General features: G+C 44.3%; 1 protein-coding gene across 4 annotated transcripts in view; it reads left to right on the forward strand.

Moving 5' to 3' along the window:
* The window catches only part of LOC120951431 (allatostatin-A receptor), a 50,575-nt gene extending 40,348 nt beyond the window's left edge, over positions 1-10,227 (forward strand). For 3 of the 4 annotated variants that reach the window (XM_049605859.1, XM_040370142.2, XM_040370143.2), the window contains exons 7-9: positions 6,473-6,548; positions 6,620-6,784; positions 7,285-10,227. In XM_049605859.1, the coding sequence (XP_049461816.1) occupies positions 6,473-6,548; positions 6,620-6,784; positions 7,285-7,389 (346 nt within the window). In that variant the 3' untranslated portion in view covers positions 7,390-10,227. The remainder of the gene's footprint in view (positions 1-6,472; positions 6,549-6,619; positions 6,785-7,284) is intronic. The other variant, XM_040370145.2, reaches the window with a different exon arrangement.
* Positions 10,228-10,597: the final 370 nt, after the last annotated feature.

Consider the following 10,597-nt stretch of genomic DNA (forward strand, 5'->3'; position numbering starts at 1 on the left):
ACCACGGTCCAGTGTGTGCGTATGAGGATACATCTTGCTCGTGTCTAGTGCACGGGCACCATTTTCTTCCCGCTTTTGCTATCCGTTTCTCGGCCGCTTATCCTAAGGACGCTTGTTTAGGGCACGAATTGTAAGCAGAACACCCCACCCCATAATAACGTTCCATCATCTGTTTAAATATTTAAACGTTTAATTTGCAATTTTTCAACATGCTCTTATTGTGCCATTCCACTTTCGTCCTTATTTTCGTTGCCTATCCTGGACACCGAGGTGAGGGGGTTTACCGTTCAACCTCGAGTACATTACCGTCCCGGGATAGTGTGTGTATGTGTATGTGTGTGTGCAGGCGCGTATGTTTGTATGTGTATTTAGGTGCACCAATTTGATTTACGTGCCATCAAAAAGTTATATGCCGTAGCACGCGGTACATAAGAGTGTCGGGGCACTCTCAGGGTTGCCGAACGCTAGATGTGCCGGTTTCGGAAGATGGTGATGTTTATGAGTCTTCATTAGAGCAGTTTCAGATGGCTCTTCGGAATCGCTGGTAAAGTGTTTGAAGGCAGACAAAAAAGGAAAGAAAAAAACAGGGAAATAAATTATCAAAGAGGATGGCGTTGGCGTTTGATGTGCAGCTGAGTGGTCGTTCGAGGTTAAGATGAGTAGCTGCCGGTTGGCGTGAAACTATCATGAGCGATACTTTTTTTTTATGCGCTGCACCGTTACTGCTGACAGCTTTCATTACACAGACACTTTTGAGTGTAGTTTTCTTTTTTTTATATCGGTATCGATTCACTACTATTATTAAACTAAGCTAGACGAGCAGAGCTTATTTACATTTTTAGTTATGCAAGTTTTGCCATCTGGTATGAATATTATGGCAACCATGTTCTGCGAACGGAATAAAATTAAATATTGAACAGGGAAAAGGATCGAAATATTTTAATGATTTATTCACAAATACGCATCTGAATATACTTGTTAATATTAGTGTCTAAATTCAATTTAAATAGAATAATTCATAAATTCTATTACACTTTTAAGCAAATTGGCTAACAACATATATCTATTATCTTGTTCTATTATTTGTTATTATTTATCTATTATTTATTCATCATTTAACTAATTAGGGAATGATGTTGAAATATTAAAATTAATTCTTCAAAGTGCGAGTTAAACATTCAAAAGCAAAGGCACACTAGTTTTTTTATAATACCAGTCATTGATCAATACGATTTAAAAATAGTGCACAGGCACAAACATAGACCAATTGAGCAATTTGATATGCAAGAATAGAAAGAATATAAAAACACGCGAAAAGACACATTTAAAATAAATTGCCCCAATGCATTGCAGCAACATCTTGGACAACAAAATAAACTTGTAACAAAAAGGCAAACTTTACACTTTCAAGGCACCGAGGTACGATTACACATCCCTTTTTCGCAGGCAAACATTTGACCCAAGCATACCGGTTTGCCAGGTGAGCGGATAAACAGGAAGGGAAAGTAAAAATAAACCTTTGCTGGCATTTGCTAGCACTTCCGGACACACTTGACTAATAAAACAATCTCGATGGCACAAAGTGCAAACACACGTCCAGCTTCCTGCCAGATTGACAGGGCAACTATAACCTTTGGGATACGTTGACCAACAAAACAATCCAAACAATGCATGAAGAGACTGCGGGGAAACCTGGTGGTGGTGGTTGATTGATGGACTTGAAGAATAAAACAATCGTAAGCGAGGTAAAACAGGTTGAGCAAGAAGAAAAAAAAACAAGAAAAAGTTTTCCATAAACTGAGGAGTTTTCAGCTGAGTTAAAAGTGGCTTGGAAAGTTTTGTCAAAATGTTTTTTGTTGTCTTTTTTTAATGGAATCAGTTGACATTTTTCATCTCCATGAGGCTTAATGGTACCAATCAGTTAGGAGTTAGGAGTACTTTTTTTTTATTTAGCTTGCATTTTAACAGTTATATCTTTTTTGTGTGTAAAAGTATTACACGTTTAACGTTTCACATATTCAAACCCCGTACACGAACAATTCAATTACAAGCGTGTTACTTCCAACGACAGCTTGTTTACGGTTGCTTCCACAACGCCCGATGTGCCTTATCTCTCACCTCACCTTCTTACCAGCATTGCTCATTGATTTTGCTTGATTTCATTATCAACCAGATTTGCCAGCGGACTGTCTCGTTTGCTATTATTGTCCTTGACCGTTGCCCGCAGTGTCCACAAGTGGAAGAAGCGTCCAGAGACACTCGAACGTCTGTCGCCTTTCGCGCCGGCAGTGTGGCCGGCAACGCAAAGAGGAGGAATAATCGAACACGAGCGATCGTGCTATTATTGTTACTAATTGGCATGACCGGAGTCCACTGGAGTCCTCCCTTCAATCGTTGACAGCTGGAAAATAAATTCAATTTGTAGCTCGCGGGTACGAGGAGCGATTCGCCCGCGCGAGGAAAGACTTTTGACGCTACAAAAATAACACACCAATGTGCGGAGTGTCATTGCCGGCACGATGGTGGTTCCGCATGTTTAGCAAACAACAAGCGCCTAGCGGGGCAGTAAGCTGTAAATTCAAGCACCGACTTGAACACCCAAACACACACACACGTAGCTACAACCGCACAACTCGTGATAATGACACTTTACCCAACCCGGAGCACCAGCGTACGCTTTTATCTCTGATTGGAGGGGGAGAAACAACAACGTTTCACTATAAATTTCCATCACTAGCCTGGGTAGCGATACAAACACTGAAAAGCTGTTTCATGTTTTAAGCTCGCTTCGTTGTACTGGCGCATCCGGCACCAGGCGCCTCCACGAAACTTTTTCCGCAAACACGGAAATGAAGCTTCAAGTTCGGCGTGTAATTTATACATATATACACGAGCGCCATTTCATGTGCTGTTTTTTGTTGTGCCGGGTTCTATTTGTTTTCATTTCGGGACAGCTTTCAAGCAACACAACCGTAGCGTCCAAATCACGCACACGTGCAGTGAGTTTGTACGGGGCAGCCGGATCGCCTCACCCGTCATAAACTAATTTATTTTCAACCCTGTCTGTGCCACGTTCCGGGCCCGTCGGTCGATGGTTCAATGGAAGCGAAACGAAAGTTCGCAATGGGTCACCTGTTGTGTGTATGTGTCCATGTGTGTTTGCAAAGTGTGAACGGAAAAGCACGAACCAGACATAAGTTCCCGCTGCTGGTGCTGCTTTCGCCCGACAGCCCCGAAGCGTGCATGCGTTGGGCTATTGGCTTTGTGCCAATTTCGCACCCCGAGTCGAACCGTAGACATGAATTGAAAACGATATCGAGTGTATGTGTGACTGTGTGTATGACAGAGGTTGATGTCGATGGGCCGGCGGGCACTATTCGAAACAGTAATAAATTCTGACCCAACGCAGACCACACAGCCGGCTGCCGTACTCGGGTGGCCGCACTCCTCCTTTGATGAGTGGCAACGAGCATGCGGAGTCCGGCTAGCATTACCGCACCGAAACCCGCTCGAACGAAACTATTTTCATCCCTCCGGCTAAGGCTGATCGTGACCCTTTTGAGGTTGAGGGGCCCAGTTTGTCAACGCTGGTAGTGATGGTGGGGATGGGCGCTTTCGACCTATTTTTACGCCGCAACAGGAACTCAATTTCTGGGCAGAGATATACCACCATTGTAGCCGAGCAGCAATTATTTAAACAATGCTTGTGGACGCTTGCGGCTAACGAAATGTGGCCTATCGGAAGTGAGGGATGCTGGTCGTGCGGTATCGAGGTGCAATCGAGCCTCTCAAGCTACCATTTACCATTGGGTAGTGTAGATAGCAGGATGCGTTGAAGTTGTAGAATAACGAGCAGCTGGGGCAAGAAAGCTTGGTACGCCTCGGACCACCGAAACGAGCAATAATTGATACAGGTCAGCATGGTTCGGGTAACGTCAATCGCTCAGTGTCATCAAACCGCTCGATAACTGTTTCCGTTTGCTCGGCTGATGGGCTAGGTTTTCCTTGTTCTTGAAGCCCAAGTGAAGATTCACTCCGGTCTACATTCATACATCACCACTGCCATTCTCGTCAAATTAATCACAAAAGGGAGTTTTCATCTCGCAAATCAACATCAATAACTCTAATCATACAGAGTACATCAACTTGTGGAAGTGGTTTTGATTTAGCTAAGTATGGACATTCAATTTCGGAGAACACACAAACTGGTGGTCTTCGAGTATTTCAATAGCTGTTTTAGAGACATTAAATCCAAACTACGCTATTGTCTTTCCTGTTTTGCAGTGGATTGATAAAAGATCATAAAGAAAGTATGCAGGGTTTTTTTCTTCGAGAAGATGACAAATATTTGATAAGAAGAACAAAATTACATTTTAAAGAGTTGTATGACTACAAAATTTACCATTTGTTAGATGAATTAGAAAGATAGTTACACGTCAGTCTGATCCCAAAAAAATGGCAACTAATGTTAAATACCTCGTAAGTCTAATAAGAAAATGTTCATACAAAAGCCATTCAATGAAATGCGATACATTTAGATAGTGTAGCAGAGTAACTAAAAACGTGTAATTATCCAAACCGCGTTAAAAGTTGTCGCAAAACAGGATTTTGAATTAAAGTGAGCAGAATTTAACATTTTACGGCAGATTTGCTGTCAGTTTGGCAGGTTTTTTTTAGCAAGAGACCAGAACAGTAAACTAACAAAAGTGTGGTTTTTATGAAAGATTCTATGATTGCAGAACTTATTCTAGCCCGCTTGGAATTTTAAAATCACGATACACCAGTTATTTTTAACTTTTAATGCTGCCGAAAATAGGTACACGGTAAATGTTGATTTTTGACAGTTCAATGCTGTGGGTTACTGCTGAAACTTTGAACAATAACACACTTTTGATTTGGTTGAATATTGCTTTAAAGCTTCATCAGAACACTAGAATGCGTACGTCGACGCATAATACGACTTTTATTGTATCAAATATCACCAATACCCTACCGGACTATGAGCAAAGATGCCAGCTGTTGGGTCTGGACTCATTGGAGAAACGCCATCACATTTCCCAAATAATGTTTGTTGCCTCGCTCATATCTAATGCTGTGGATTCACATATCATTCTTTCATCCCTGCATTTCTATGTTCCAATTCGTTCCTTACACCCTCGTGCTCCTTTATTTGTTCCAAATCGACGCACTTCAGTTGGTTTAAATGACCCTTTATTACGTGCTGTGAGATTGTTTAATTCTTGCGCACACCTGTTTGACCATCACCTCTCCTTACCATCCTTCCGATACATCCTCCGAGCAAATATTTAATAAGTTTAGTTAATAGGTATGTTGTTAAGAATTCAATTCAGACAGCAGTTATGTAAATAAATAAATGATTCGCGTTCAAATAATTTCACGATAAATAACCCAATAACTTAAGATAAAAATACTATTTTTTGAGTCAATCGGAGCCGTCAGACGTCAGACTCTAGCCGTCAGACTGGCTCTTCTCGCCAATGCTCTTTGTTTGTAACTCACATCAGAGAGACTGTAAAAACTGCCAGCAAAATGACCAAAATGGTCAACATAAAGCAATTAACTAAAGTGCTTTTCAACACCAATCTAAGGAGAGCGAGAGTGAAAAACTGTTTTAAACATGTTTGTTTACCTATTTGCATTGCTTGGAATTGTAAAATGTTTTTTCCGTCCCCGAATTCGCGTTGCCGAAAATAGGAGCACAGCCTGCGGAAAATAGGAAGAAACTACTGAAAGTAGGAACAACAACGGTGGTTGCAGTTTTACGAATATCTCTAAAAAATACATTAAAATCGGCAAATAAAAAATAGCGCAATATAATACGATAGTTTATCGTTCAAAATAATATCACTTTCATGAAAAATAATAAGTGATATTGTAAGTGAACGAGTGCATTAGCCGAACAAATGGCCCAATATCGACGAGAAACGCTTCAGTTTTCGAATTTCCTATGTTTTCAGTAAGCTATAAAACACGATTGAAATACGATACACTTTAGTAATTTATTTGTAGTAAAATTTACCAATACATCACCAACATCACACATTCCAACGTTTGCCTTCATCCACAATGCTACGCCCCATGTAACGATGCGGTATGTAACGCATTCGTGTTGCCTTAATCACTTTGTATGCCATTGTCATTGGAGCGGAGCGGAGTGGAGCCACAGTGCCTTTTCACGCCTACTAATGAACGCCTCCACCGTGTGATGGATGGTGCAACACGTAGCTACCTGTGCTGTGCCGTTACAAACCACCCCCAAAAGCCACCCGACGCACCTGTATTGTTGGTTCGATGCAGAATTTGCATCTTCTCGCTTGTAGTTTGTCCCCGACCACCGACAGCACAACCACCACTAGTGGCACACTCGTATAATTTTCCCTTTTTTCTATCCTTCTTTTCTCTGCTCTCTTTCTCTCTTTCTCTCTCTCTCTCTCATACATTACCCACCCAGGAGGGGCAAGAAGCGTGTAACCCGAATGGTGGTCGTCGTGGTGCTGGTCTTTGCCTTCTGCTGGTGTCCAATACAGGTAAGGCGCCGTCGTTTGCAGCTGCTTGAAAAGAAGCCTAATTGAACTGGAAACATTTACCATCCTGCCAGGTGATCCTGCTGCTAAAGTCACTGAAGCTGTACGGGCTGACCCACGCCAGCATCATCTTTCAGATCGTGTCGCACGTGCTGGCCTACACCAACTCCTGCATCAATCCCGTACTGTACGCCTTCCTGTCGGACAACTTCCGGAAAGCGTTTCGCAAGGTGAGCAAGGTATGCATGTTCGATGGTGCCCAAATGCAATCCCAATGCTTGGCCATATGCAGTTCGTCAATTGTCGAGATGAATTATCGACTCTGTAGCTGTTCGCCTCGCCTTCCATACCTCCTACCACCGTGCCAAGAGGAGAAGATCTCATCTTTCACCTTCTCCATTACTGCCACGATAATCGATCGGTACGATCGAATGCGCTCTGTTTGGATGTATGTGCTTGAAACAACCAAACAAAACCAAAAAAAGGGGCTGTGTGGAGGTAGGAAAAACCGCACAATTTCCTATTTGTTTGCTTATTACATTCCACCCAAATTGCCGCTGCACGCTTCGTACCTTCCGTGGCGCGTGATTTATAGCCAATATAACACCGTGGCCACCTTGGGCAATAAACCACGCTTCGGGCACTTCTTTGCAGTAGCACCAAACAGTAACTAAAACAAAACATCTTTTTTCTTCTTTTTCCCCCAAACACACACACACACACACACACACGATTGCAGGTTGTCTGGTGCGGTAAGCCTCCGCCACCAACCATCCCGCCCGCGGCCCAAACCAAGACGACGCGCACCACCGGCAACGGCACCTCGAACGCGGACGCCTTATGAGCCGAGGAGCCGGCCGTCGGCGAGGCCAGATTTATGGTGGAGAAGTACATCGAAATCGCGAGTGTCTGAGCGACGGCCCCCGGCCAGCCCGGCCAGTCCGCGCGTGCCGAACGGTTCGACTTTTGCTGAAGCGGTCCCGCAGCTCCCGAGCGGCGGCATCAGGAGGGAGGCCGATCGGCCTCCTGCTAGTGAAACATGTCTGTAAATATTAATTTTCTTCTGACTTGTGTTTCGTTTTTACGGCATGTACACACACACGCACACACAGCTGCTGCTAGATAAATATACTTCCCCGTTTGAAGGCACGAGCGAGTGTTTGCCTCCTGCCAAGTGTGTGTGTGTGTGCATCTGCCAGCTCCACCTTAGGTGGTGATACTTACCGGCCTCGCGCATAACTTCCACACGCACGACCTCCATCCCAGCCCCAAATATAGAAGCCAAGCGAAAGTATAGCCCCCCAGCTTTTGTCCATACCGACCCACACTTCTCGGAACACTCCACGAGACACCGCGAAATTCATTTGCACTTCGGGCACAACGACTTCGAACATCTCAGCTATCAGCCCCCCTGGGATGCTTCGGAATGGCCAAACCCTCCCCGAAGTGGTCCGGTGGTCTCGCGGTGCTCGCTGGACTGTCGCTCTTCCCCCCGCTCGCTCCGAACCATCGCCCTCGGCTTCGTGGTTTTTTTTTTTGCGTGATCGCTGGCCCCAACGCAAAACGCAAAACCCCGCGCGGGTGATTGATTTCGGTGGCAATCAACCGGTGGCGAATGTGATTGCGTCAAACTTGTCCGGACCGCTCCCGTTGGCTTTGCTGTAATAGCAGCAGTGCTGACCTTCGCCGAGCCGGACTCAGTGGTCGTTCGGTGCGTCAAACAACCGCAGCATCCGCTGCTTCTTCACCGCAGGGAAGAACGCTGAGAGCGCACCGCCGTCAAACAAACAAACAAACAAACCCGGCGCTCGCGCGCTCGTTTACTTGGGAACTTGGCCACCGCTCGGTGTGCTTCGCCGTGTTCCCGGGAAGACCTGCGGTTGACAGGTCGAGTGACCGAGTGACGCGTTGCTGTATGTGGTTGGCCCTTACAGTGACACACGCGCAAACGCACGCTCGTCTGTCCATTTCATTACGTGCTCCTTACCGCCCACTGGGAGCATCTAATGATATTGTTTGATGGGCATGTATGTGTGTGAGTGTGTATCATGGCCACCACTAAATTGAAACCGTTGCAATAACGGCAACATAATCATAATCCGAAACGCCGGATTTCTAATCAGTATAGGCGCTGCAAATGTCTTCTCCTCCGCCCCGGGGTTGCCCTTAGCAACTGGTGACATCGGGGAAGATGTGCCACCCCGGAGATTGTGAGACATTTGATTTAGTGTTTAAGTACGTGTGTGTGTGTGTGTGTGTTTTCGTTTGAGTGATAGTGTGGCGCCGCCTGTCCCAGCAGATCGATGATTTCTAATTATAAGCCTATTAAGCAGTAAAGTTCCCGGTCCCTTTTGAGTTGCGCTCCGACGAAATTACCCGGCCACCGGGCAGCAGAACCTGTGCGGTGCTGCAGTGTCGGTTCGGTTTGCAGGCACCTGCGAGGGGGAAGAGGGAGTGGACCGATTAGCAAATCGTTCAACATGGCCGAACCGAAAAGTGATTAGCGTGTATCGATGCACAACGCGGCCGTGCGATTAATCGCCGCCAGCGGGCCCAATTTTGAATGCTCAAGCAACCGTTGTTGAACGCACTAATCGCCCTGCGGTGTTAAATGATGTGTTTCTGTATGTGTGTGTGTGTGTGTGTGTGTGACTCCATTCGGACATAACGTCGCCCCAGGTGTTTCGGGCGGCATTAGTCGAAGATTTGTCCGCTCTACTAGTAGTTCTTCGGGGTCTTGGAAGTTCAGGAACATCCGGCTCGCCACAACCTGCTGGGGCAATGGTGCATTTTATGAGGCTACAGATCATTAGTTCACATGCGCTATTGGCGATACTCATGGCCATGCTGTGCCAACCGGCTGACGTCAGTCCGACATAGTTGATGTGCGACGGCGAACGATGTTGAAGCATGGCGGGTCTCTTTTATTTGAACCCTTGGAAAGAGACGGAACTGACAGAGAATATTAATTTGACACAAAAACTCTCTCACACACACAGACACACACAAATTTGCTATTGACGTACTCGCAGGTAACGTAATACACTTATCCGCGCCTGTCCTACGATTTTTAACCTTAAACGGCGCTCCTTTTGTAATGGTGCACTGGTACGAGAAGTGGCTAGAAACTGTACATATTAAAATCAGGCATGTAATCTCCGATCCGAACAGTCGAACAGTGAACAGCTTCACTCCGAAACGTGCGTACCTTCCGGTTGTTAGTTGTTGTTGAAATTATTGCGTCCCGATCCCGGCGCGATTCGTTTGGCGGTTCTTGTTACGCAAACTGTTACGTGCACAACTGGAAGGCATTGTTGGACCAGTTTCTGGAGCTGGAGGCACGAGTACACGAGATAGTGTAGTTTAATCCCGTTTAGATGATGGTGTTTTTTCAATGCATAAATGGAAGATTTTTAACTTGTACTAACTAATTGAGAATATTATAAATTTAAGCGATTGTGTCAAATGTTTACTACACCGTGCTAAGCACGTTAAGCAAATGTGTATGATACATTTTTTAAAGAATTACTATATCTGAAATGTAAAATATTTGCTGTACTGTAAGTCCGTTTCTCCATTGTATCGATGTAAAAATGCAAACCGCATTCTCTTCTGTGTACAAAAAAAAATAATGTATGTTTTTAGACTATGAATTTATTAATAAATTTACTCCACTTTTTACTGGTCATTTCAATCTGTTTCACTGTGCAGTTACTTTGAGAAATATGGAAAAAACTAAATATGGTTGGTTTAGGTTATATTTAACGCAATAAACGACGGCCAATGTAAGAGGGCGCAATTTAATCAATTTAACAAAGACTTTTGAGACTTAACATAGCAAATGCCACAACCAAAGGATAGCGCGGAGTATGGCAAGGATGAATACAAAAAACGAGAAAAACCTCGTCATGATTCCTCAGAATTATCATTCAACGTATGGGTTGATAATAACATGGATATGGTTTTCCTGCTTTATTGTTTCGTTTGATCTTTCGAAATTTTGAACAAAAATAAAACAGCGTTTAAAACAAATAGCAGTTAAATAACGAACC

The sequence above is a fragment of the Anopheles coluzzii genome, chromosome 2 (genome assembly GCF_943734685.1).
Source record: "Anopheles coluzzii chromosome 2, AcolN3, whole genome shotgun sequence".
Classification (NCBI taxonomy): Eukaryota; Metazoa; Arthropoda; class Insecta; order Diptera; family Culicidae; genus Anopheles; species Anopheles coluzzii.